A 27643-nucleotide genomic window follows, 5' to 3' on the forward strand; every position below is an offset into this window, starting at 1 on the left:
GCTCGAGCGCAACGAGAACCCACCGAGCAATTGTGCCGCATGTACCATCCGTAAAAAGTAACAGCCGGGTGAAAACAGCGAACTTTGTCCAGTAACTAGTAAGGTTTTTAGACGAAACCTGAAATTTTTCATAAAACGGATGAGAATCAGATGATGGTGACCATTTGTTTCAGTTGACGCGTTTTTGTAGACCCAAGTGTCACAACAGTTCAAGTAAAAATATGCAAAGTATCAAAATATAGTTTGAGGTTTGTTTTTGTCCAGTAGCAGCTTGCTACCACAAATGACGGTCTAATCTGCAACCAAGAAAAATTACATCGGGACTTAAATTGAAAGAAAAATAACATCCATTGATTGACACATTGAGTAATGTTCAATTAAAATTTTTTTTTTTATAAATCAGTGGAGGTGTTCTTACGATGACAAACACATACTGTACTTTACACACTCAGTGTAGCGTAAACATACACATATGTGCATGAATGAGCACACGCACAACCACGCACACAACTTAGGCTGGTGAGGTAAAAAAAAAAATTTTTTTTTTTTTTTTTTTTTAAATTTTAAGCTTTCCTGTTTTTTCATGTTACGGAGGATTTCAGTTGTTGTCGGCCTCTGGCGTCACCTCTGCTTGGGCGTCGGCGTCTTCGCCTTCATTCTGTGTGTCAGCCATCCATAGCTGTAAACACATGGGTAACAAATATCAGTGCTCATTCTCTTTTGGTGCAAGGACTACCGTAATTTCCAGACTTTAAAATGCACCACTCAAATTTTATAAAATTTAAGAAAAAAATCCATTCATACTGTATGCTGCACCTGACTGAACAGCAGGTGTCTTAATACGGAAATTTACAGAGATGTTATCCGATTCAGGCATGAAAATGGGTCAGGGGTTAAAAAGGTGAGAAGGGTGTGGAGGAAATATTTTTCGGTATGGCTGTCCCAAACGACTGATTTTTTCCCGATTAGTCGGCAGACTATTTGTACGATTAGTCGACTAATATTTTTTTTAACAATATTGGAAATAACTATCATTGAGATTTTTGGGGAGTTTGCGATATTAAAACGAGAAAAGTTTCACCAAATAACGTGAATAATTCCGTTTGGAATAGCTGCACTGTTGACCAAGAAAAACTGTTTGGTCGCTCTGCCTAGCAGGAGGGAGAGTGCTGTGGCGCTGTAAGAGCATGAAGCAGAAAAACATGAATGTACTGTATGTTGTTTTTAAATTAAAACACGATCCTTTTCACCCGATTCCAATGCTCTGAAAAATGGTGCCATCGGCCCTAATTTAATACAGGATCTGCACACTTGCTGCATTTATAAAGTGAAACAAAAGTTGAAACGTTGAAAAAAAAAAAAAAAATTGGTTGTCCTGCGATTTGACTATTACACATCGTGATGGAGATGTTCAAACATATAGATAAGATATATTGTGCAAGCTTAGCTGATAGCATTTACTAGTGCAAAAAAAACGGAACGTAAACACATTCAGAACACTGACTTCAACATTATTCAAAACAATTCTTTCCCCCAAAAAAATCTAGCATTATTATTATCGTATATACTACTATATATAATAATATTATAATATTCATTGTCATTCATCTTTTTTTAAAAAGGGTGTCATTTTAAAGCTATTCTTAGTGTAGAATCTGAATACTTCAGTATTATAGTATTTACACATAATAGTATTAATCCCATATATTTCCAGGGTACCCGCGGGTTCTCAAAAATATTTAAAAAAGCATTGGCAGGAAAAAAACCCCGCACATTTCTTCATGTTTAAATAGACTACATATTTTTATGATCATTATACATTTATTTACACAACGAAATAACGCTGGAAAAGTTTGTTAAATATAAATAAACAGATGTGGTTTTGCGGACTCGCAGAGGGGAAGATTTAAAAGGGCGTATAGGCACGCACTGGCTCTGCAATGACCATACAGCGCCTTTTTTTTTTTATCCAAATTATTTATTTTATAACAAGTATTCCTTAGTTTATCATTCATTCACCAATATGTAGTTTTTTCAAAAAGTTAGTGAGAAAGAACCCTGGCCTGGCCCGACATGATAATTGACATTTTAATTTTGGTCATGTTTTCAGTTTAATTTAGCTGTTTCCAGCTTGCTATGTTTATAATTGCGATGTTTGTTTACCGCCTTTCCTCTTACTGCGAAGAGGGAGGAAGTCACATCAGCCATCTGCTGTGACCCGGGAATTTAACGCCTGCTTTCACCCACACTGCTTCCCATGTCAGTCGACACGGGAAATTGTTTTCACACACAACTGCAGCACTGTTAAGTTCCACGATATTTCCGTTGTTTTGGAGTATGTGATAGGGGCTCAAGTTACATCCAGATACTTTAGGTTGCAGTTTATGGGTCATGCGAAGGCAGTGGACCTGCCTAAACATTTCGGTTTGCCTTTCGAATGAATATGAATTTCGCCGTTTTAACTTAAGAGTTAGCTATGTTCACTGGGGTCTTGGCAAGTGCACTAGCGGCTAGCCTGTTTCAGAAGATGGCTGGTCTGAGTCCTGTCCTCCTCCTCCTTTTGTCCATAATTATTGTGTGCGTGTGTTTAAAAAAATTCTGACAGACTTTATAATGTTACTTTAAATGTGTTTTAATTGTATCTTCAATATATGTGCATTCTTTTGTCAAACACACTTAGTAATTGAGATTAAATGTGATGCTCAGTGCTTTGTTTAATATGATTCAATATGATCTAAATAATGGGTGCAAGTATTAATTTTCAGTTGAAATGGCATTTAAAAAATGTCTTAAAAGTCTTGAATTTAGATTTATCAATTCTGGGGGTGCCCTGATTTCAGAATTAACTCCAGAAATGGATATTTATATGACAAACGTGACGTGCTTTTATTGTGAAATGTTCACCGGAAGGACGTTCGCTAAACCGCTAACAACTTTACACTCCGCAAGAAGCACTTTTTGTCATTGTTTAGGTGTCACCAATAGATTTTTTTCTTCATTTTTTCGTTTGCAAATGCTGTTAACCAGCGATTTTTCATGTTTGAAGTGTCACCTTTTAACCGCAAGTTTGCATTTTGGAGAAGACTGCCAAAGTTTTATAGCAGGCTAAAGCAGGTCGTCTTTTGTTCCCCGTTAGTGTCAATGTATCAATGCTAACGTTTACTGTGTTTAATATGATGTGTTTCCTTATTTTGTATGTGTGAACTGTAATTCTACGGCGTGTTGATGACCAACAAAGATCTGGACACAACAACTGGAGTCTCATTTACACGCATGCACAAATGTATGCACGCATGCGGTGATAAAACGCAGCCTTGAAAATTACCTCCCTCATTTTTATTTACCTTGCGATAAATGGACTCATTGAATCTCGTAACAGGCTTAGCAACTTCAGACCCGGGGCTAACTGCTAGCTCTTAGTGTAGCAGTCTTTTCCCCTTTTTTAAATTTTAAAGTCAAAACACCCAGAGCTAGCCTTAAACCATTCTTCTGTAATGGGATCAAGCATTGGATGGAAGCTTCAGGGGCAATAAAGTCCTCTGAGCACTGGTTGAAAACAACTAATGAGCACGAGCGTTCTCTTGGTATATCCGTTTGATTAAGTCTGACAAATGCTAGTGTAGCAGTTGAGAGCCATGTCAAGGCAAAATTGTTACATCCATTCTTTTGAAATACAGTGGTACTGCTACATACGAATTTAATTGGTTCCAGGAACTGGTTTGCGACTGCCTCGCACATCGTCCACCTCCACCTTTTTTTCCTGTTATATTTTCCCTTGGCAAACTAGCTCGTTACATTACCGCCAAGTAGCGGATTTAATCGTGAATGTCAGCAACAAAAACAAAAAAAATCTGCAATCCTACTGGTCGCGCATGTGCAAATAGATGGGGAAAAAATACTCACACTGGCTGTAATTTTAGTTGCAAAATGCGGCCATTTGGTCGCAGTCTGGAGCCCTGCACACGCGCCACCAAGCTCACATTTTTTCGAACATTTCCTTCTTAATTTCAATGGTAAGCTTCACCCTTTTTCTTTGTTCACTTCCTGCACTAACCTTCTTGCGACCCATGTTGATTTCTCACAAGAAAATCTGCCGTGCATCCTTCTTGCGGGGAAAACAAAATTGCGACGCCGTCATACAGTGTACCACAAAAGTGAGTCCACCCCTCACATTTCTGCAGATATTTACGTATATCTTTTCATACGACAACACTGACAAAATGACACTTTGACACAATGAAAAGTAGTATGTGTGCATCTTATATAATTTATTTTGTCAGTATTGTCAGTGTTGTCCCATGAAAAGATATACTTAAATATCTGCAGAAATGCGAGGGGTGTACTCACCTTTGTGATACACTGTAAATCGTCGTATTTCAGGCATGTCATATTTTGAGACAAATGGAGAGTCAAATTTTACATTGGATGTCGAAAGGATCGTATGTCAAGGTATCACTGTATGTATAATCCAGAGGTTGCGCTAGACTTTTTCGTTGTCTGTCATTTTGACTGACAGGGTCATAAAAATCCGGTCATAATCTATTTTTACCCGTCACTTAAATTTTTACAATGACTATATCTTGATGCAGTCACTATATGTATATACACAATAATACAATAATATTTAATATAAAGTAACTAACATTAGTGCAGTCATGGATTACAGTAAGCAGGCCAGTGCTGTGTTTCCATATATATTTTTATATTATGTATATACAGGATATACAGTGGGGAGAACAAGTATTTGATACACTGCCAATGGGAAAACCCATTGGGGAGTTCTCCCCACTGTATATATATATCCCCGCCCCCAAGTGGGACCTTCCATGATCCTAATACATTTAATAATAATAAAATATTATATAATTCTATTATATTTATTATTATTAAATAAAAATGCACGTTGATACGACGCACATAAAGGAAACTTCAATTTTTTAAAAAATCGTTAGAAAGTTGTATGGACTTACAATCCGCTAGCTTGTTGTTTCCTGTTGTCTTCCGAAATACACCTGGGTGACGGCGCGTCAAGTGTTCGTTCATAGCCGACGTGCTACCGTGGTATGCGAGCTCAGCTTAACAAAAAGAGTACGCACAGTGGTGCCACCCTCCATATTTTCCTTGAAATAATTTCAGGCTCTGGCTAGTCTGGTCCGCTTTTTTGGCTTTATGCCGCTTTCACCGTGTTACCAATTCTGCCCTTCTTGGTAATTGGCGGCGTTTTCAACTGCTCGCCGCAGTGAGGAGTGAACCGGCGATTCACTTGATTCGTTGTCATCCTTCATCCTCCACTGCATCAGTCCCTCTTTTTTCACCTCTTTTATCTTATCAACACCATCGTCGTTTTGGGGCTTTTTGAAGAAACTTCGGACACTCAGTTGCCTTGACATTTTTCCGAGTAAGGCCAACGACGTCATGCATCAAGAGAGACAATAGCTAATTAACCCTTGAGAGTCGAAGGACGCGCCGGCACGTCCTCAGCGCACGTCGTCTTTGAAGCGCCCTCACGTTTTAATTATGTCACCCACATGCCGTCGGTTGGTCTCGTTTTAAAGTGCGGAAGTTGCGGTTTACTCTCGTTATTATTTGAAGTCAATCGACCAACTAGAACGTGAGATATTGTCATTTAAGTTTTATAGTTTTATTGTCCTCTCAAAAAAACATTAAAACGCTGCATGGATCATTTGTTTATGTCTATATTTCCATCATTTCTAGTCCTTTTTCAAAACGGAAGCTCCATGAAAAAAAAACAAATCAAACGAACCCTTAAGTCACAGTGGAAGCACAAAATGCGTTTTTTTTAAAAAAATTTTATAAATATAACTGCGGTGCGAGGTTCAACCGAACGAGAGGGAGGAGTGTTCTAAAGCAGCGAGGTGGCGAGCGACGGCCAGTTGGATACTCCTGGATCGAGCAGCGACTTTGTGTGACTTTGACAATGAACAGAAAACTAAATTTAGCGCAAGCAATTGTGCTTCTGATCAACTTGAGGAAGAGGATGGTCCAAATTCGTCATCATCGTCTTCTTCGGAAGAGTCCTCGAGTGAAGATAGTGACGGATTTGAACACGTGGGTGACGCCATCGACGAGCAGAGGTAAACCAACTCACTCTTTTTTTTCATGCTGAAAACGTTTCTTTTGAAAGTTTCTTTTGATATTGCAAGACAAAGTTAATTTTGATGCAATATAAGTGTGTGTTTGTGTATATAATAATAAAATGTGCATATCAGATCAAAGTCGTACGTGCACTGTGGGTATCCCAGGCAGGAATTTATAATTTGTGGTGTTCTTCTTTCTATATGAAGATTAGGGATGTAGCACATATTCAGCTATGGTATTCTTTCTATTGTCATACATATAGATTTCCATTATTATTTATTGCTGTATATATTTTTATTTTATACTTTATTATTTTCATAAATACTGACTTATTTTCATGTACATTTATAGTGACAATGAAAGTAAAGTGAAATGAAAGTGGAAGGGTGGAAAGAGGACCGACACCCCATGGAAGTGTGAGCTGTGTGATGTAGCCGTGTCTAATTCCAGGACGAAACTGCTTTTCGGAGTGGCATGACTGAAAAAAATTTAACTTGTTTATTGTAAATATTTTTGAAAATGCTTTTTCCCCCCCAATGTTATATTTTTTTTTTTTTTCCCACATCAATCTTCTCAATTTGTGTATATAAATGTGTGTTCAAGAAGCTTGATTGTGTGTACATAGTTTTCATCAGGCGATGGGCCGCAATACCTAAACTCATAAAGAGATGGCCTCTAAACACTTTTTGTGTTAGATGGTATATATTTTTTCACTGTTCTTCACTGTTAGGTCTGCTGTATATAACCTGTTTTGACTGGAGCATGTATAAAGGCAAAAAACGCCTATGGCTATACCTGTTGTTTATGTTGAATTGTCAACTATAAGACTATTTATTCTAAATTTTTTTGGTTGAATGTTCATCCTAACATGTTGAATAAATATTACAAAGTTCCAAAACGGTTCGTTACGCATGTTTGGTTGTCAATTGGACATCAATATTAAAAATTTTGACAAAACGATTTTGGAATTTTTGGTCTTTTTGGGCCCAAAATGATGATTTATAATTGATCAGTGAAGGAAACAACAATTTGGACATGAAGTTCAAGGTGTCACAAAAAAAGGGACCAAACCAGGCCATCGTAAACAATTCTTTCTTTGAAATATAAAGGCAACTTCAAAGGCATGCAAAATCAGACAAAATATGCCCAGACCTTAAAGGGTTAATATGCTCACTCGCCACCCTGTGGTCTGGGGTGTGAATTGCAACCTGTCAAAATGACAGATGGACTTTAGTTTTTTCTGTCACCGTTTTAAAAAACCAGTCAACGACGGAAAATATTCAGTTAACGCGACCCCTGGTATAATCCATGGTTAGACTTAAATGGGCTCCTCTGTATTGGCTGTAAGAGTCTTCTCTTGACAAGTCAGTATGTACCTGAGATGAACAAGTTTTCGCACAAACTGCACTAAAAAGCTATGTGCGTTTGGAGAATACACACATTCGCCCCAGTGATTAGAGACTTTGAACTCACTAAGTAGTGACAGCGTCATGATGTGCAGGGCCACGGAGCGAAATGAAAAAGTCATTTTTTATAAGAATTTATGAAGCTCGTTTTAAGATTTAAAAAAAAACGAATCCATAAATACGCCACTTTGTTATAAAAGCTGCAAGGTACAAAAAAGTACATAGTACAAAAAATTATAGTACACTAAAAAGGTAAATTGTGTCGGAAAAGACGAGGCAACTCACAGTTAGATTGTCACGAAGCAGCTGCATGATCAAAGTGCTATCTTTGTAGGAGTCGCTGCTGAGACTATCCAGTTCGGCAATGGCGTCATCAAAGGCCTGGAAAGTGAGTCGATTAGCCAATTTAAAAGGCAATCCTCAGGAATAATATAGGACAAAACCAAAAAAAGACGCACATTTTTGGCGAGTTTGCAGGCCTCTTCGGGCGAGTTGACGATCTCGTAGTAGAAGACTGAGAAGTTGAGCGCCAGGCCGAGGCGGATGGGATGAGTGGACTGCATCTCCTTTTTGCTGATGTCCAAGGCACTCTGGTATGCCTCTTTTGAGCACTCGATTTCTGGTAAGAGTAGGGGTGTGACAATATATCAAATAGGTTATTGATTTGGGATGTAGCGAAAGCAAAATTCTTGGCCGAAGCCAAAAAGTACACATGCATACAGTTCATTTTTAATTACATTTTTTAAAATTATTTTATTTCATTATTTTCCTATAACTGCCCTTTGCATTAGCATTGGTTAAACAACCCCGGAGGCACGAGAAATTTAGTTTAACCCTTAGCTGCATAAGTGGGTCAAAAATGACCCGGTGAGGTTGTTTTCTTGAAATACCTTCGAATGAAAAATTGTTATCAATTCATTTCAGGTATTCCTCAAAAAACATGTTGTTGATATCATGCTATTCAAATTTTTGATGAACTTTTTATACATTTGAAGAAATTGTCATTTTTGTATTACTACCCTAAGCTTCCACAAGTGGGTCAAAAATGACCCACATGCATTTTCTATGGAATCCAATGGGAATCTTTCATTCTTATCAACTTTGGCTGTCAGGAATAAATTTACCGTGGACCACACAGACTAGGTACAGTATGTAAAAAGTGACATCCATTAAGAAGATGATTGTACACAGCAAGAGCGGATACGTGTTCTGTTAAGTATTATGTCCACATAGTGTTTTGTGTGTGTGTCTTTCATGACTCTTTATTATTATTTATCAACAAATTAACCTACTTCCTAACTAGCTAGCTAACTAAGGCTAGGTTCATACCGTAGGTCCTAATGCATAATTCCAATTTTTTTGTCATGTTTTTTTGGCGTACCCTTTCAGACTGCCTTTGTCCATTGAGCCTGTTCAAGTATCACACATGCGCTGTAATTCGCAGTCCGAGATGCGCTGAGCAAACTGGCCCGTATGCGCAGGAGCAGAGAGATAACCGAGCATTGTCAGGCTTATTCTCAACCCATTTTATTTTTTTATGACTGTTGTCAAGCCCGCTCCTTCCCCAAAAGCCGCGTTCAAGCTAGGCGCTAACGCTAATGCGCAGCTGCAGCACTACCGTCGCACCCTGTCTCTCTCGCTCTTTGCTGATGTTAACTGCTGCATGAATTCCAATTTGGGGGACTTGACAGTTCGGACTGCAGCCACATTCTGGAAAAATGTGGCCTGGATGGGATTTTAACCACATACGAAAGTGACTTGGATCGAATTTGAAAATGGTCCACTTTTATGCGACTTTTCCCGTTCAGTCAAGTCGGGGAAAAAAAATCGGATTTGTGCTAGATTTACAGCTGAAATGGTCCTACAAATGTTGGATGATGGCGAGGCAGTGACGGGGTTGGACTCAAGTGTCCGTAATTTCAGATGATGAGGACCCAGACTATTGTCCAGGTGGCAGTGGGAGTTGTCCACCTGGAAATCCAACTGAACAGGATCAATCTGAATCATAAGATTCCACTTATGTGTCCTCTGAAGAAGAAAGTGTCCAAATCATGGCCAACAGAATGAGTTGGTAGGGCTCTTACTAGAGAGAATTACCTCCCACCCAGGGCAGAACATAGAGCCACAATGTCCTCAGATATTGGTCAGTGCCTCCGCAAGAGCTTAGCACCGCTGTCTCACCAAAAAGATGCATGGGAGCTCTTCGTCATTGATGATAAAAAATACAAGGAAGGATAAAGTCTATTGCTGTTCTTTTTTTTTTTTTGTTTTTTCAAAAAAAATTGAATCAAAGATATTTCAAGCACTAAATCATTCTTGTGTGGCCCTTAATATCATACTAATTAATATACAAGTGATTATTCTTCACCAAAATGGCATAAAAACACATTGGCTCTAATATGGGTCATTTTTGACCCACTTATGGAAGAGTGTTGGGTCCAGCAACTTGTGCATCTAAGGGTTAAAAGGTGCCCATTCTGAAACCCCAATGGAGGGTGCAGCCGCCATTCTAGGATTTTTCTGAAACAGGCCAAGAAGAGGCCCCGTGCAACCCTCAGGGGGCAAATGTTGCTGTCATCCTCGGTGTGTTTTGGTCAACAAGGCAATACACTGATTATCCTGCATTAGGAGGTAAAAACGACAACTTGGGGGGGGGGGGGGGGGGGGTGTTAATAATTTGAATTAAGTCACTATGTGTGCAAGTAAGGATATAATACATGGAACAATAAATTTAGTCACTTTTTTTAAAAGCCAATTTAAAGTGCGTATAAAACCAAAAAGCCTGTTTATTGCATATTTCACGCGGTATTTTATTCTCCTGAATGAAATGCACCGCTTGGATGTGTGTGGAAGCGATCGTTTTATTTATTCAATTTTTTAATCCCGCGCCATGAAAATGAATGACTTCCGGCTGGAGTTGAGGACGAATGCGAATTTGACATCACCTGGGTCAGCACCTCACAATACAGCATTGCTTTACAGCATGCAGATGCACTGCAGATTCAGCTGATTTTGCGGATTAGTTAATTTTTCGCATCACGCCAGCCAAACGGCTGCAGGGTTTTGTAGCTGGACCAGGGAGAGACGTGAGAGCCTTTTTGGGTTTCAAAAAGTTCCCGTTCACCCAGAGATAGGCCAAAACAAGTGTGCGACAACTGTGGGACCACTGGACTTACGAGGAAGTGAGTAAACATCGTGTTTTGCATTATGTCAAATACTGGGATCATGGCACACTCTTTAAAACGGAGGTGGCTTGCATTTTGTGCCTGACAATGCTCCTTGTCGAACGAGAATGCCACTCGGCCCGCGATCAGCAGCTTGTCGCACCACCACCCCTTGGTCCTTCGCGTGCCCACCGCGCTATACTCTGCTTATTGCTCTCTTTGTGTGGCTGGTGTTAAGTCAAATTTTGCACCTCATCAGGAAATCAACTTTGTGTTAAATGGCAGCGAATACAGCGATTACAAATTAAACACTACAAACTTTCTTTAACTAAAGGAATATTTACTTGCGTTTGATCATGGACGGACATGTAGAAACGTTTTCCTCAGACACATCCTGCCTTGTTAGCTGCACACAACAACTGCACTCCGCTCTCACCGTTTACGTTTTCGTGTAGTTAAGCATTAATTTATGCCAGGGGTCTCAAACCAATTCCACAAAGGGCCAAGAAGGTCCTGAATTTCATTTCATCCAAAACTGCGCAAACAGATTAACCAATGAATTTACTGCTGAAACAAGCAGCACCTGACTGCAATCAACTGATTACACTTGTAGGAGATCAGATTGGTGAAAGGTTGACCTCTTCATTGGTTGGAACAAAATCTTGGCCCTTTGTGGAATTGGTTTGACACCCCTGATTTACGCCATAAAAGTACAAAAGTAGCTTACATATTCAGCATGCTCTACAAACTTTCATTCTCACTTCAGAAAAGGATTCACCAATTGCCATACTTTGTAATAACATGTGAATTGGGGCACTTCAAATTAGAGAGGGGGCCAGTGCCCCTGTGGCCCCCACTTAAAAGCGCCACTGGGTGGGTGCATACCCGGCTACAGTGAGCGCTGGCTCCGTCATAGCATTCTGTTCGGAGGACTTAGACACACACGTCATGGCAAATTTGGGACACTCGAAAAATTGGTCTCACGCCTCAAATTGCTAAGCCAAATGAGATCTCGATGTACATTTGTGTGTAGCTATAGTTCACAACAAAAAGCTATTCTGGTTTTGCCAAAACTAGTAAGGCTCTTTACAAGGCTTTTACAATCTGTCCTACTATTTAAAAAAAAAAAAAAAAAAAAAAAAAAAAAAAAAAAAAAAGACTCGTTTTCGTGTGCAACAAGTGGAATCAATCGAGAGCCAGGCGAGTGGGCAGTTTAGCTGCAACCAAGCCCAGCAAAGTCGCTACCCGCCGGATTAAACAGCTACTGGCAGATGGGGCATAGAAGTCTTAGGAAAAAAAGTGACAGTGAACCAGTAGTGTTAGCTTGCAGTGTTTTGATTATGTCATCACAAGAGGATTAAGGTTCTTCACACTTTCGGTGGTAAACCTTCGGCCTTTTATCTGAAAACTGAAAATGCAATTTTAGCTATTCTTCAATATTAGCGAATTTTCAGTCACATCTTTATTACTGAAATATCGTTTTATAAAGATGTCACCTTAATACTGAAACAACCAACAGGTTGCCGTCATCATTTTTGTCAAGTTTTCCACTAAAATAGTGTGTGCTAGCTCAGTGGCTACCATTGATGGCACTAGACGTCCAATTCATTTTGACTGAGAGGGGACAAATGAACGAATGAGAAGGAACAGAATGTAGAATGGACAATGTCACTCACCTTGCTTTTTGTCACAGGCAACCTCGGCCAGGTAGCGGTAGTAGTCGCCCTTCATCTTCAGGTAGAAGACCTTGCTGTCAGAATCCTGGGCATTTTTAATCAGGTAATTGTCGAGGAGTCCCTACGAGATTTAGGAGTGGGTGTCACTGTTGAATGCCAGCAATGTACATTATTTTTTTTAAGTGCTTAAGCATAGTAACAAACTATTTGTACTTTGAGCACTCGTGTCAATGGATTTGCTGGGTGACGAAGCAAAACAGGAATTTGGACACAAGTGAGAACACGCCCGCCAGACTCTAAAACGAACCTATCACTGCTGACGCCAGATCGCATGCATCTCCAAAATCACTTTCTGGGAAAAAATTTGAGTTTTGAGGGGTTTTTTTCTATTACATTGCCAATGGAAGCAATATTTTGGTAAACATTATTTCAACCAAATTTAGATGTAGGCATGTAGTTTTCGATGATTTGATGCCAAGTAAGTGAGCAATAGATACAGCCAGTATTTATATATATGGGAAAAACACTCCAGTCATAAAACAAATTACTGACACTTGCTACAACTCTTTCTGTGTCAATTATGTGGAAATCTGTCAGCCAAAATCCAAATGCCGTGTGCCAGTGACATGTTCTAGGCTTCTAGCCCCAACTTGATTAGCTATGTGTTGAATGGCCCTGAAAATTTCTCAAAATGCAGTGCTTCAAATCGGCTAGCATTCTCAGGTTGTTTTCTCCCACCGAGAGTTAAAACATTGTAGGCGCACTAATTCCATTTTAATGAGATTTCAAGTTACTGAATGACATGTCAAAGTCACACTTTTCTCACCCCCCCAAAAAATATTTTTAATGTGACTGATTTTATTTAAAAAAATATTTTTAAAAACTTCATAGACATACATGGACATATTTTGAGTCATGTAGGTGACAACATTAACATTTAGTATGATCCAAAACGTAATGTCCACAGTCCAATTATTATTACTTATTATCGTACAGGGCAAACCCACCCTAAAAATAGATAAGTGTGATGATGATATGGTGGAAAACACATACAAGGCTGAAAAAGCACTTTCTTCTCGTGGTCGCCTCTTTTAAATAAACAACTGTATTTTAACAAAAAAAAAAAAATGTGTTTGTTAGAACAATATGTCTATATGTTGCCATAGCAGTTCCATGGCTTAATATGCCCCCGGACTATTTTTAATTTGTTCGTTTTACCCAAAAGACCCTTGTTTGCGGACAAATCACAGTTGCTTTTGTTTCAACCCTGCTATAAAAAGGGTAAGTGAATATATTCCAATTATCATCTTTCGCTTAGAATCATTAATTGATGTCCAATTAGTTAAAAAAAAAAAAAAAAAACGACTAAAAAGTTATTCACTCACATATTTTAAACTTCTAAACAAATCACAATGAAAACTAGGCCTGCAAGCAGGACTGAACGGGCCCTCGCAATCTAGCGCAACTCGGACGTCACGCAACTCGGACTGTGTGCAGGTCAGGGTGGTGGCAGATGCTCCTCTCTAATCATCTCATTAGAACATAACATGCTCGAAAGTCGCCTATTTACATTCCCACACCCAAGAGATAAAAACCCCTATTGGAGAGAGTACTACAAAAAAGGAGCCACTACTGAGCTGTGCAGTCAAGCCCTTATTCAAAACCAAAATTAATCTTCTAACTGGGCCAATTCGACGAAGTGTGCCAAATATTGTGGCTATATAAGCTGCCTGAGTCTTTGAAAAAAAATATTTCCTTTAAATGGCGAATAAAGGGTCGTCATGGCAACAGACAGAGACACGTGGACATGGGCCGTAAATAAGTATTACAATAGGTCTTCAAATTACAATGACCAACCTGAAAAGAACTGGACATGTATTGGAAAAACGAGTGACTTTCTATTGCCACTAGTTGGCGCTGTAGGGTTGATGCAAATGATCTCTACAAGGCCCTTCAGGGTATGACTCTCAACAAGCACGGGAAGTTTGGCGCAGATATGTTGTATATCTGCCGTGTTATGACTGTTCAAAGTTTTTGGAGAGAAAAATTGTTGACAGTCATTTTCACTTTCCTGTTTGGACCCCTCCGCTTCAACGAAACTTCAATATTTTTCATCAGACACCTGAAGACAGGTCTTAAGCCTTCCCTTATGCAGGTTTGAGGTCAACAGATTTTTTTTCCTTGGAGGAGGAACCTGTCTCGTAAAAAAAGGCATTTCCTGTTCTCACTAGGGGGCGCTAGGCCTAATGGGTAATATTTCAATGCACTCGTGTTAAGGGTGGGATGTCGCACATACATGCCAGATATGAAAAAGATTGAACGTTGTGTGAAGGAACTATTAGTCATTTACTGAATTTGTCATTTTGCCGAAAAAATGGCCGACTTTGGCACCCCGCCCAGGTCAGGCCCGTGAATGAAAACACACCATTTTGATAACTTAAGATTTCATATGCCTCATGAACAGTCTCGCCAATTTTGAGAATGATCAAACTAATTCCCTAGGTGCCAAGGTGTAAAATGTGCACACTGTAAATTGATAAAAAATTCACATTCAATCCAAAATACCCGATTTCCTGTTGGGTTTGGAATATGCATGCAAGAGACTTTTTGGAGTAGTTTTGTACAAGGTATCGACTCTCCGAATTTCATCCCTCTACGTTGAAAAAACCTAAATGGAGAGGCCTTTTTGAAAATTTCAAGGGGGCGCCACTGAGCCATTTTGTTACATGTTTTCGTAACGTTGCAAGATTATTGAACGTTATGCAAAGCCACATGTATGTCCAAATTTTTGTGAGTTTTCGTGCATGTTCAAGCCTCCAAATGTAAACTCCTACTGTGAACCGATAAAAATTTCACATTCGATCCAAAATACCCGATTTCCTGTTGGATTTGGAATACGGGTGCAAGAAACTTTTTGGAGCAGTTTTGCACAAGGTATCGACTCCCCAAATGTCATCACTCTCTGTTAAAAAAACCTAATAGGAAACGCATTTTTGAAAAATTCAAGGGGGCGCCACTGAGGCATTTTGCTACATTTTTTCGTAACATTGCAAGATTATCGAACGTTATCTAAAGCCGCATGTATGTGCAAATTTTTACGAGTTTTTGTGCATATTCAAGCCTCCAAATGTAAACTCCTACTGTGAACCCATGAAAATTTCACATTCGATCCAAAATACCCGATTTCCTGTTGGATTTGGAATATGGGTGCAAGAGACTTTTTGGAGCAGTTTTGCATAAGGTATCTACTCCCCAAATTTCCTCGCTCTATGTTGAAAAAACCCAATAGGAAAGGCCTTTTTTAAAACTTCTTTCTGTCGCCACTAGTTGGCACTGTAGAGTTGATGCAAATGACCCCTACAAGAACCTTCAGGGTATGACTCTCAACAAACACGGGAAGTTTGGCGCAGATATGTTGTATATCTGCCGAGTTATGACTGTTCAAAGTTTTTTGCGTGACAAATTGTTGACGTTCATTTTCACTTTCCTGTTTGGACCCCTCCGCCTCAACGAAACCTCAATATTTTTCATAAGGCACCTGAACACAGGTCTTAAGGCTCCCCTGATGCAGGTTTGAGGTCAACAGATTTTTTTCCCTTGGAGGAGGAACCTCTCTCGTAAAAAAAGGCATTTCCTGTTCTCACTAGGGGGCGCTAGACCTAATGGGTAATATTTCAATGCACTCGTGTTAAGGGTGGGATACCACACATACATGCCAAATATGAAAAAGATTGAACGTTGTGTCAAGGAACTATAAGTCATTTACTGAATTTGTCATTTTGCCGAAAAAATGGTCAACTTTGGCACCACGCCCAGGTCAGACCCGTGAATGAAAACGCACCATTTTCAAAACTTAAGATTTCATATGTCTCCTGAACAGTCTCACCAATTTTGAAGATGATCCAACTAACTCCCTCGGCGAAAAGGTCTCAAATGTGCACCCTGTAAATCGATAAAAATTTCATATTTGATCCAAAATAACCGATTTCCTGTTGGGTTTGGAATATGCGTGTAAATGCTTTTTTGGAGCGGTTTTGGACAAGGTATAGACCCCCCAAATTTCATTGCTCTACGCTGACAGACCCTAATGTTATAGGCCAATTTTAAAATTTCAAGGGGGCGCCACTGAGCCATTTTGTTATATTTTTTTGCAACGTTGCAAAATTATCGAAATTTACAATTTTCCGGACGTATGTGCAAATTTTGGTGACTTTTCGTGCATGTTCAGGCCTCCAAATTGGCCGTTTTCATTTGCCCTGAAAAAAAAATAAAATAAAAAAAAAAATAATAATCCTTTGCAAAACAATAGGGCCTTCGCACGCTTAGTGCTCGGGCCCTAAAAATTTGTGTCTAAACAGGTCACCTCATAACTATCGCTTAATTGTATTTTTTTTGTTACATTTTTCTGATATTTTGGATAAATAATCGATCCAAAGAAAGAAAAATTGAAATTTTTAAAAGGTAAATACTTAAAAGGAGTAGTCGAGATTTTTTTTGTCTGTGACTTTTGTCTCGCGCCCCATGCAAAATGACAGTGTTTGAGCTATAAAAGCCAAACAGAGCCCCACTGTGGCCATTCACAGCTGTGTCTTTACACTCAATGATACATGCTACACAGAGTTTTTGGATCGAAACAACTACATGATAATATCTAGTTTAAATCAGTGTGTCTTTAATTCTGCTCACGCCTCAAGTTAGCGGAAATGTGCGGGCCAGAAAAAAAAAAAAAAGACGTACATTGCAGCCAGACGTTAGCGCGAAAAGAATTACGGACACAGCAGGCTAACTGGCTAGCGTGCTATTTATTATCTTTTTGACCTATGTTGCTGTTAGGATGGCTTATTATGGGATTATATCGATGTATTAGATACATTAGATTCTTAAATTATAAAGCCTAGGTCCTAGGCTTTGAGGTTAAACACGATAGTGTTATGTACTGGTCACTTGTATGTATTATGTAGCCTTTTATTCTTAGTCAAAACAATCATGCATTCACATTTTTTAACTATAATGGAAAAATTTAAATTTAAAAAGCCAACTGGCAACAATTTATATATTATGGTATTGGAATTTACCCCTTAAATTTCCCTGGAAATATTTTTTGGCACAGATTAAAATCAAGCCAAAACAAAAAAAAACATGCAGTTATCATTTACTATACAGTTAACTCCCCGTTTAGCCATGTTTATTTACAAAATAAGACACATGGCTAAATAAAATCTACATTTAAAAACACACCATTTTCCTTTAATATTGTACTACACCCACATGCATGCATGATTGCTTTGACTGAGAATAAAAGGATACACAATGCATACAAGTGGACATATAAATGTGAGTATACTAGTACAACAATAACTAGATAGCTAGATCTTATTCGGAACTCTCCATTTGCCTTCACATTACTGCCTGCATTGCTTTTCAGAAGTCATCATGCCACATAGATCTACACAGTGGAGTAGAGAAATGTGGTAGAATGACCCGGATAAACATGTGATGCTGAGGGATGCTAGTGTAGATGTGGGGAGGACAGTGTACTCAGGGATGCCCACATCTTTATGACAGATGACATCAAACATGATCTCAAGGGCGAGTTAACAACACAGAGTCTGTCAAGGATGAGCACAAAAATGACAGTGAAAAGGCTGACAATTTGGAGTACAAGGTAGCATTTATCAGACTTTATATGTTTATTATGTTATGGTGAGTTTTTTTTTTTTGCTTGTGTCTTTATTCATCATTTCTATTGCTTACATTAATCAGAATCAACATTTTATGACAATTCTGCCCCACAAGGCTAGAAAATGCCAATTTTCACTTTTTTTCACCCGCTCAATAAATCCATCCAGTATACATAAAAAATATGAAGCCCACATTACGAGGTTTCTTATGTGTCGACTTAACGGACTTCAACCCCAGCAACCCAGCACTAGACATGTGCCGGTTACCGGTTTCACGGTTTACCGTGGTGTGAAAACGTCGCGGTTTCAAAACCACTAAAATTTTCCGTCATACCTTAGTACGGTATTCGCTATTTTTCATGTGCCAAAATGCAGCCGAAGTGGCTTGGTGCGGCAGCGCTCACCCCTTCCCATTTGTTGCCTTGAGTGTCAGTGATGCTATTCTGCTAAACAGCCAGCAAACCCACAAACAAATCCTCCAAACACAAGGCGTACTTTTCTTCAATTTATTGAGCTCTCAAATCGTGGTGAAATATACAAATGAATACATTTAAAACGTTGTACAATTGTATTTTTCCACGTGTGATTAGGTTCAACAGGATAGCAGTAGCACCATTAAAAAGTTAGCCAAAAACAAAACGCACATTTTCCTTTCAAATTCAATATACAAACTAACTAAAACTTACAAAGACGAATGTTAGCCTAGGCTAAGCTGGGAGAGCAGCTTCGTTGTGGTTTTATGTCTCACAGCTGCTGAGTGAGAGACAAGCTTGAATGAAGGGGGGGAAAGAAAAAGAATCGCGTCAAAGATCGCTAATTGAGAAAAGGAGGTCTCACTCCTCACTTTTTTTTTTAGATGAAACCTTTCCTCAACAATATTTACATTTTAACTAATTTATAAAACTAACTTATACATTTTCAACTAACTTATTAACTTATGAATTCTTTGTTCTTTTTAACACAAAGGCATGGCATCATGTAGACTAGAGTTGACACAGTGGCTGAAAATGGCGAAACTTCACTTGAGCTTCCCCCTTAAAAAAAATCATACAGTATATATTTTTAATTTTATTTAGAAGTCTTTTTACTCTTTATAGCAATTATTTAGTTCTTACTCTTATACTGAGCAACTTGAGCTGTGGCTGTGGGTATAGTCTAGGTTCTATTTATTTTAATTTTATATAAAATATGTTATTTTTTGTTTATTTTCACATTATATTCATGTTCCTATTTGCAAATATGTTTTGAAAAGAAATCTTGTTCAATGGAATTTTTTTTTTTTTTTTTTTTTAAACCCATACATCTCAAAATTTTGGAGCTATAATTGCAATACCGTGATACCGTGAAATCGCGGTATTTTTGCTCACGGTTATCGTACCGTGAAAATCTCATACCGGCACATGCCTACCCAGCACAAGTAGTATGCCTGGCAACTTCGGCCCATAATGTTAATGCTAGTTTTCCCCTAATTCGTTCTCCAGTTATCTTTTAACACAAACAGAACCGAATACATAAACCCTGCCTTCTGTAGGTTTTACCTACTGGACCCCAATAACACTAAGATTGATTTGGTTTTTGTTTCACTGTATTTAACTCTGCCTCCCATTGAAAATAGATCTCCAATTCACTGGTTGTGAATGCTCATGTTTCAGTGCCATATTTAAACAGCAGAGGATGAAAATGCATTGAACATTTTGCGCAGCCAATGAGTAAAGGGTAAGTAAATAAACCGTGATTGTATGACTGAGACTTCAAGTCTACCATAGACGCAAAGCACTGCCTGCGGTGGCCGCAACTAATTGCAAGGGTTTAAATACACAACATCCGTGCTGTGCATCTATATATAGCTGGCCTGCAGATTTGACTTTAATAAGCAAGTAAAGACATTTGGAATTGTAGCCCAGACAGACAAAACTTTTCAAATCTTGTCTGTGCAAGAAACGTCTACAATGAGATGAGAGACTGCTTAGCAACAGGTAGTTTCGCTTGCGAAAGCCTTACCAAAACCTCATGGCAAATGTCGTTGAGCTCCTTCTCTATCTTCTGCTTGTACTCCTTGGCGTGGTTGGCCTTGCATAGCTCATCTGCCTTACCCTCAATGTTGGACATCACCCTCCACGAGGACCTCCGGGCGCCCACTACGTTTTTGTAGGCCACGGAGAGCAGATTGCGCTCCTCATTGCTCAGCTCACAACATTTCTCCGTCACCAACTTCATAGCGTGGGCCATGTCGTCGTAACGCTCGGCCTGCTCGGCCAGTTTGGCCCTCTGGACCTCTGTCTCCTTGTCTACCATGGCTCCTGCGTAGGAAGGTAGGGAAAGAAGGATGAAGGCAAGGGGGTGACGACAGAGAGAAAACAAAGGAGACAGATTACGGATACAGCCGAGAGCGTCGGGGAGGTTGAGAGGGGGAGGGGAAGGCTGATATGATCACAGTGCAACTACAATAGATGTGACGCAACCACTTTGACTTCAACGTTTTTTGTGGTCAAATTTTATTTGAAAGCATAACTAGACAAAGATATTTAATGATTATTTAAAAAATACATTTCTGGTAAACCCATAAAAGTGGCCTTAAAATCTAGCTTCCCTAAAGTAGTTCTGTTCGTTCCACCAAAATATCATGTATTTGAAAAATATCTGACATCTGAGCAGCTAGAACAAAAACATGTCTTGATTTCATAAATCAGGGGTGGCAAACCTTTGAGTATACTCACTAATATTACTGGGTGCAAGGCTTCCCCAAGTGCTTCTTGCCCCCTGCTAAGCTAAAACAGTGTACACTTTTTGTAAGACCATTTAAATATTGCATCATTTTTATTTTTACAAGTTTTCTGGGCGAAAAAACAATGCTGGCATGTATTCGCAACTATCTGAACATTTTATGCTCATTCTATAAGAAATACAAAGATGACAAAAAGCTTACGTATTGTAACCAATGGATCTAAGCCTGACAGTGGTTGAAGTTAAAAATTAACAGCTTCCTGCTTGACAGAAGATATTCCATTCATCTACTTTCTACAGTTATGCTCATTACAGGCTAGCTGAAGCCTGTCCCTGCTTATTTTGGCGAGAACAGAATACACCACTGACCAATCATTGGCCAATTATATGACACATTTAGACAAACACTGCAGTCGCATTCACACCAGAGACAATTTAGTCTCCAATCAATCCAGGAAACGCCACATTTGGAATGACTACTTAGAGAACACGCTAATCAACACAGTACGATCAAACTGCAGCAGAAATGGCAGCCATTCATTCACCATGCATGGTAGTAATTGGTATTTTAACAGGTTGCTTTAGAGGCAGTTTACATGGCGACTCTGCGAAACAAAGACACAATGACAGTAGCGGAATCGCCTCACGTGCACATGATGTCGGCAAAGACGGAAGGTGAAGACGAAAAATTCTGAATCCTGCCTCCAAAGTGGAAGAATTCCATTGCGGGGGATTGAGGAGGGGCTTACTCCGCATGAATATTAAAAGCTCCCGCGGCGCGAGATCGCACCGATAACGTCACCACTCGTACACGTCTCATTGGGCGTGCGCAGCAGTGCTACTAAACATTAGAAACAGCAAATATGGCAGAATGTCGGCTTTAATTTACTGTTTTAATAATATTTTTAAATTGAATATGTTGAACGTTTCCATTTTTGTGCCTTTTTGAACAAAAGAAAAATGCCATTGCTTCGAGTGGGAGGACATTTTTTTCCGGGCTGAGGAGCTTGTTGGAGTCAAAGTGCATCATTCGCTGTCGCCTTGTAAATCTGCACTGCCCCCTAAGGCCTGGTATGAATACTACATCGTTTGCATGCGGAATTTCAAAATTGTTCAAATGGAGACGGGCCCATATAAATGCAAATTTGAAATTTTTCGTATTCTCGGAGAGTCACCATGTAAACGGCCCCTTAGTTTCTTTGCAGCAGTTTGACATGCTTCCTTGAGACCAATCAGTAATTTCGCACTATCAAACCTCTCAAGAAGTTTATAGAGCAATGGACTACGCTGGAGAGACTATGTCTCTCGGCTGGCCTGGGAACGCCTTGGTATCCCGCCGGAGGAGCTGGTGGAAGTGGCTGGGGAGAGGGAAGTCTGGGCTTCCCTGTTAAAGCTGCTGCCCCCGCGACCCGACCCCGGAACAAGCGGAAGATAATGGATGGATGGACTGTTTTTTGTCATTTATTTTAAAAAATAATAAAATTTAAAAAAAACTTAGCCAATAACCAAAAATCCACATGCGTGGACACATACGTGGTTGCAGAGAAACATGAATGTAAAGGGCAAACAATAAAAATGTTCATTTAGTACAATGAACCATGTACCAAGAAATTCACTAAGATTGAACCATCAAATACTTATTTTAACTATTTTGGTGCTGTTTATGATGACAGACATCCAATCATGTGGCTCTTTTCATCCACCTGCTGTGAATTTAGTTTGTCACTAGTACATGCCAATTTGAACTGGGAAGGCTGTGAATGAACACAAATACTTGTTACTAGAAAAGGCGTGCGAAATTTCCGATTCTTAGATTATTCGCAATTCGGCCGTGGAAGTTTCGAGAACGATTCACAAACATCCAAATTCCGATTATTGAATTATACCAGGAAATTGGAACAAAAAACACTGTCAGAACGGTCTTCGGGACGCAATGAGGAATGGACAGAGAGTAAATATCATGTTCAACTCATGCCGCTAGATCAGGGGTGGGCAAACTATTCCACAAAGGGCCGCAGTGGGTGCGGGTTTTTGTTGCAACCCATTAGGAGGACACCTTTTCACCAATCTGCTGTTTTACAAGTGCAATCAGTCTATTGCAGTCAGGTGCTTCTCATTTCTGCTGAAACCGCATTGGTTAAACTATCTGTGCTGGGTCAGTTGGAACAAAGACCAGGACCCACTGCGGCCCTCGAGGACCGGTTTGCCCACCCCTGCGCTAGATGAAAAAAAAACAATAATACTTGACTGCGGCCGACAGCCGCGACAAACAACGCCCAATTGCTAGTTGCTAAAAAAATACAGCCACAATAATGCTACGGTAGATATCACATATATGTAGAACTAGATGCAAAATTAGACTTGCCGGCGTTAGTAAACAGCCGCCATCTTAAAGCAGTAGACTTCTCTGGAACCTAATCAACTTTTTATCTAAAATACTCATAAATCCCCCAACTCTTTACTTGAATCTACCTTTAAATGATGAAAGTTTTAAAACTTTCACACGTCGAAAGTAGACAGAAGGGAACTTATGGAATAACGGGAGCAATTTTAACTTTAACGGTTGATTCACAACATAAAATTAATTGAATGTAGTTTAAAGCTGCTGATACAGAATGGGGACTTGAGTATTTTATTTACCGTTTTGAACTGTTAACTTGATACTGAAAGAGTAGTTTGGTTTAGCCTGAGAGGATTTTTGAACAATTTTGGAACTAATGTACGAAACATTAAAGGGGGGGGCACATCAATAATTCAATCGTAGCCTCTGAATCGTAATAAAATGGTTAGACATTCCTACCTCTAGTTACCAGGGAAAACTTTTAATAGGCATAATGCACTATCCTAGCATGGCACAAAGACAATAGCATACCCATTCACTGCCAGCCAAGGAAAAAGTATTCGGAGTATGCTTTGTGGTAGTTAGACTATATTTCAAAACACCCATTGACGACGATAGACGTCTGATCCATCTGGACCGTCAACGGAAGCCAATGAGTTAATGTTAAACTGATGTTTCTCCAGAATTGAGTATGGCCTTGAGGATAGGGTTGTCAAAAGTATCAAACAATATCGATAATGAAATGTATCCGGACATGATATTTCACTGCAGAAGTATCGCTACTTATTTCTTTTGGCAGTACTAGACATCAACAGAAAATCGCTGTCATGGGCTAAATTTTGTGTGACTCTTGAATTTAATGGTAATGGAATCTAGCCTGGTACACCAGACTCACCGCTGTTCCAGCTATTGAGTCTGGCCACCATTCAGCAGATAAAATTGAGGGCGGAGCAAGCCACAGCAAACAGACAGCGGAGTGGACCAATCAGCAATGGGCGGACGTGACGTTAATAAAGAGACGAGGGACTTGCGCGCGGAAGTGAAGATGCGAGGAGAGCGGAGTTTATTCAATATGGCTAGCGAGAGACAGATTTGTCAATGACTTGTGTTGATGTGTTTTTGGCAATATAAAATTGATTTTACTGTGGATTGGAACATATTCTCGGCTCTCCTGTTCGCCATCTGTGTTGTTGTGGAGACGACTTCCGACGCGGAAGAGTGACGTTACTCGTTAAGAACACGTCACGCAAATAAATGAATCTGATTGGACGGTTGATTTTGTGCTTGCTCGAGAGGCCGTTAATGGGTTGGGTCCGAGACTATTCTCACAGTGTTTGAAAAATGCAGGGAGAACAGTCTGGCCGTGCCAGGCAAAATGGAAGCTATTTTGTCATTTTCACTGAACTCATTGGCTGCCATTGACAGAATGGCAATGTTTATTCACTATCAGTCCTCCCACTTTAAATGGATTAGTGTCTACAAGTGATTAATTTAAATTCACAGAAGAATGAAAAAGGCCACACAACTGTACATCAAAAGCAGTGGTTTTTAACCTGGCTAAAGATACCGAATCCCACGAGTTTCACATATACATTCACGAAAGTCTTCGGGATTAAAAAATATATCACACCTAATATCTAAGTGGATTCCTGATCAACTTCTCATTCTGACAGCATGTTTTTAAACAGGTCAAAATTTAAGTCCACACTGCCCATCAGTCTGTTATACTTCATACCAGGTGTGAGTCATACTTCCACTAGGCAAAATAGTTTCTCCTCCCATCAGATAGAAAAGCAGTTGAAATAAAGCACGTAAATTGGGGGCAAGCCAGTCAAAAACAATCTAACACGCCACTTTGATTTGGTCAGCGCGTGACAATAGGGCCCCGTGGGTCCTATGCCGAACCCCTTAGACTTGCTCACCGAAACCCTGGGGTTCGACCGAACCCAGGTTAAGAACCACTAGTCTAAAGAGTTAAAATGTAGCTGTTTTGACGTTGATCACACATAACTTTGCACAAATGTTCATTCGCTGCCAGAGCTTCTAGTTCAAATGGATTGAACGTCTACTAGTAACAACAAAAATCACAGTTTGTGGTTTTGTATCTACTAGTAGTATCGAAAATGATATTCAGTATCGATATAGAGTTGAAATTTTTGATATCGTGACAAAAGCCCTCGACGATTATTGACGAGAAAACGATTCTTATTCAGTTCACCACTGGTGAGGACACCCAACTCAAAATGGCAGCCTTCATTAGAGCACAGGTAAAAACTGGGAAATTTAAGCCCCGGAGGATCTCCAGTTATCTCTCGTTATACAAAGATACAAATTCGCGTGCCGAGCAGTAACAGGACATGGTTAAACGTCGTCTTACCGTGAGACTCAAGAAGACAGTCTTAGAAAAGGAATAATAAGAGTCAAAATGGCACTACTAGCCCGTGAGTCACATCCACCTGCGCCCTTCTGTGGAATGTCGGCTAACCCGGTTTCACGTCATACACACCTGCACGAAAGGAACCGAAAAAACACACGCCCAACCCACCGGAAGCAGGACGGAATGTAATATTCGTTTACATTTAAAAGTCAGCAAGTGGGATTATTGTGAGGAATGTACTGGAAATTGAATGAACTGGAAACTAGCTTCCATGTCCGCTAGTGAACGCCCTTTTCGCTTCCCGGAAAACAGCCGCCAAAAAATGGCCATAGCTGAGCTATTTCGTGTATTTCACAACGTTCGTGAACGAGTCAACGCAATTCAAGCAGCGAAGCGTCGTTATCTAATGGAAAAGAAGGAAAAACGAATGCTTCGTAGGCGACCGTACTAGCCCGCCGAACAATGAGCGAGCATCACCACCGCGGTTTCCATTCAAGCGAGCACTCGCCCAGCTCTGAAAGGGTTTTTGACGACCAAGCCCGGAATCGGCGGATAAATTGCCCCACCGTCGTTGCACCCCACCCCGCCGCAACTAACCTGTGGTCGTTGTTAAATCGGCGCTTGCGTGTGGCTTCCCGATTCCTGATTTCTCGGGCCGCACAGCTGATGTTCGCTCTCCCGCTCGTCCACGGGGTTTCCCTCCAATCAAAGCCACACCAGCAGGGTCGAGCTGGGACGGGTGACGTCACGGGCGGTTGCCCTGGCAACTGCAGCAAGGAGGGGAAAATGGCGACAAGACGTGTTAGAAAATGCGGCTTACACTTGTTTTATTGCCTCTACAGGGCTTTAGGAGGAAATGAGTAGTAAGGATTCCTTTCTTAGTACCCCTCGTTTTTTCCTGACAGTCTTCCATCAAGGTTGCTTGTGTTCACGTAGCCTTACTGTTTTAGTTCCTTGTCTCCACCCTTTCTGACCTTCTTTTCTCCCTTACCTTCATACCTGCCCTTCTACAACTCCTTGCAAAAAGTATGGAATCACCAGTCTCGGACGAACACTCAGACATTTTATTATATAGAACAAACTCAGTTATAAAGCTTGAAAAAATAATGAATTTGTTCAAAAGTGCAACTCTTTAGCATTCAGAGACACTAACAGAAATAAATAAAAAACATTGTGGTGGTAAGTAAATGTTAATTTTATAGAGCAAGTGCGGGGAAATATATATGAAATCATTCAATTCTGAGGAAAAAAATATGGAACCATGAGAAACAAAGAAATAACATAACACATCTCGAGTATTTACAGGGTGACCCAAAAAAAAGTTTACCCTGCCATAATACAACTTAAATGCCATGTTTATTCATCTTAGAATTAGAATTTAATCACAAATTATACATTATTGTAAAGAACATGTACAGTACACTCTATTTTTCAATGTGTCCTCCCTTAAGTGTCACAACAGCCTCCAGGCGCCTGCGAAACGCTTGACAGGTCTTCTTTATGTAGGATGCTGTCATCTTTTCCCAAGATCTAACAATGGACCTCTCCAAGGCTGCCACAGAAGGGTGTGGCTTTTTACAGGCACTGTCCTCCACAGTTGCCCATATGCTATAATCCAGGGGATTGAGATCTGGACTCTGGGGTGGCCACATATCACCTTGTCAATCAACTTTTTGGTCCGCACAGATCGGGCACGTCCAGACCCAGGTTTTCGTGAGGCTGTTCCAGTATCTTTCAGCTTCTTTTTAATTTTGTAGACTGCACATCTGGATATTCCCAGATTTGCTGCAATCTCAGTAGGTGTCAGACCGGCACGCAGCAATTCAGGTACAGCTAAAGTTTTCTTCATTTTCAGCAGAAGCACAGGAATTGTAGAGACGAGAGAGTACCAGCTGCATTGAGTGACCTTAATGAATCACTTAAGCATGACAACCTATTTAGATATGTTTCAATGGCTTTTAAACAAGCAGTCAACTGAGTGTAAACTTTTTTTTGGGTCACCCTGTAGTAGCACCACCTCTGGCTTTTATTACAGCTTGCAGTCTCTGAGGCACGGACTTGAGTATTCTTCGTCAATTTGGTGCCAACTGTCTTTGATTCCAGTTGCCAGATCATCCTCGCAGGTCGGAGCCTTGCTGTGGACCTTTATTATTTTTTTCTCTCAATTTCCACCAC

General features: G+C 39.9%; 1 protein-coding gene across 2 annotated transcripts; it reads right to left on the reverse strand.

Annotated features, from left to right (window-relative positions):
* Positions 1 to 561: 561 nt before the first annotated feature.
* Positions 562 to 26223, reverse strand: LOC130910449 (14-3-3 protein zeta-like). Of its 2 annotated transcripts, none has more exons than XM_057827778.1 (6): positions 26066 to 26223; positions 20028 to 20326; positions 12346 to 12466; positions 7964 to 8124; positions 7791 to 7886; positions 562 to 679 (listed from the first exon to the last, which is right to left on the reverse strand). In XM_057827778.1, the coding sequence occupies exons 2-6, from the start codon at positions 20319 to 20321 to the stop codon at positions 599 to 601; spliced, it is 753 nt and encodes a 250-aa protein (XP_057683761.1). In that variant the 5' UTR covers positions 20322 to 20326; positions 26066 to 26223; the 3' UTR covers positions 562 to 598. The 2 variants fall into 2 exon arrangements, with proteins under 2 accessions (XP_057683761.1, XP_057683762.1); XM_057827779.1 differs by lacking the exon at positions 26066 to 26223 and adding an exon at positions 25469 to 25617.
* Between the last annotated feature and the right edge of the window lie 1420 nt (positions 26224 to 27643).

The sequence above is a fragment of the Corythoichthys intestinalis genome, chromosome 22 (genome assembly GCF_030265065.1).
Source record: "Corythoichthys intestinalis isolate RoL2023-P3 chromosome 22, ASM3026506v1, whole genome shotgun sequence".
NCBI classification, from domain to species: domain Eukaryota; kingdom Metazoa; phylum Chordata; class Actinopteri; order Syngnathiformes; family Syngnathidae; genus Corythoichthys; species Corythoichthys intestinalis.

Bases quoted from the DNA above. Each gene is read 5' to 3' on its own strand.
- LOC130910449 (XM_057827778.1), bottom strand. From the start codon at position 20,321: ATGGTAGACAAGGAGACAGAGGTCCAGAGGGCCAAACTGGCCGAGCAG. The intron at 7,887-7,963 runs GTGCGTCTTTTT...CTCACTTTCCAG, and splicing joins CCTGCAAACTCGCCAAAAAT to GCCTTTGATGACGCCATTGC. The intron at 680-7,790 runs GTGAGTTGCCTC...ATGTGTTTACAG, and splicing joins TGCTTCGTGACAATCTAACT to CTATGGATGGCTGACACACA.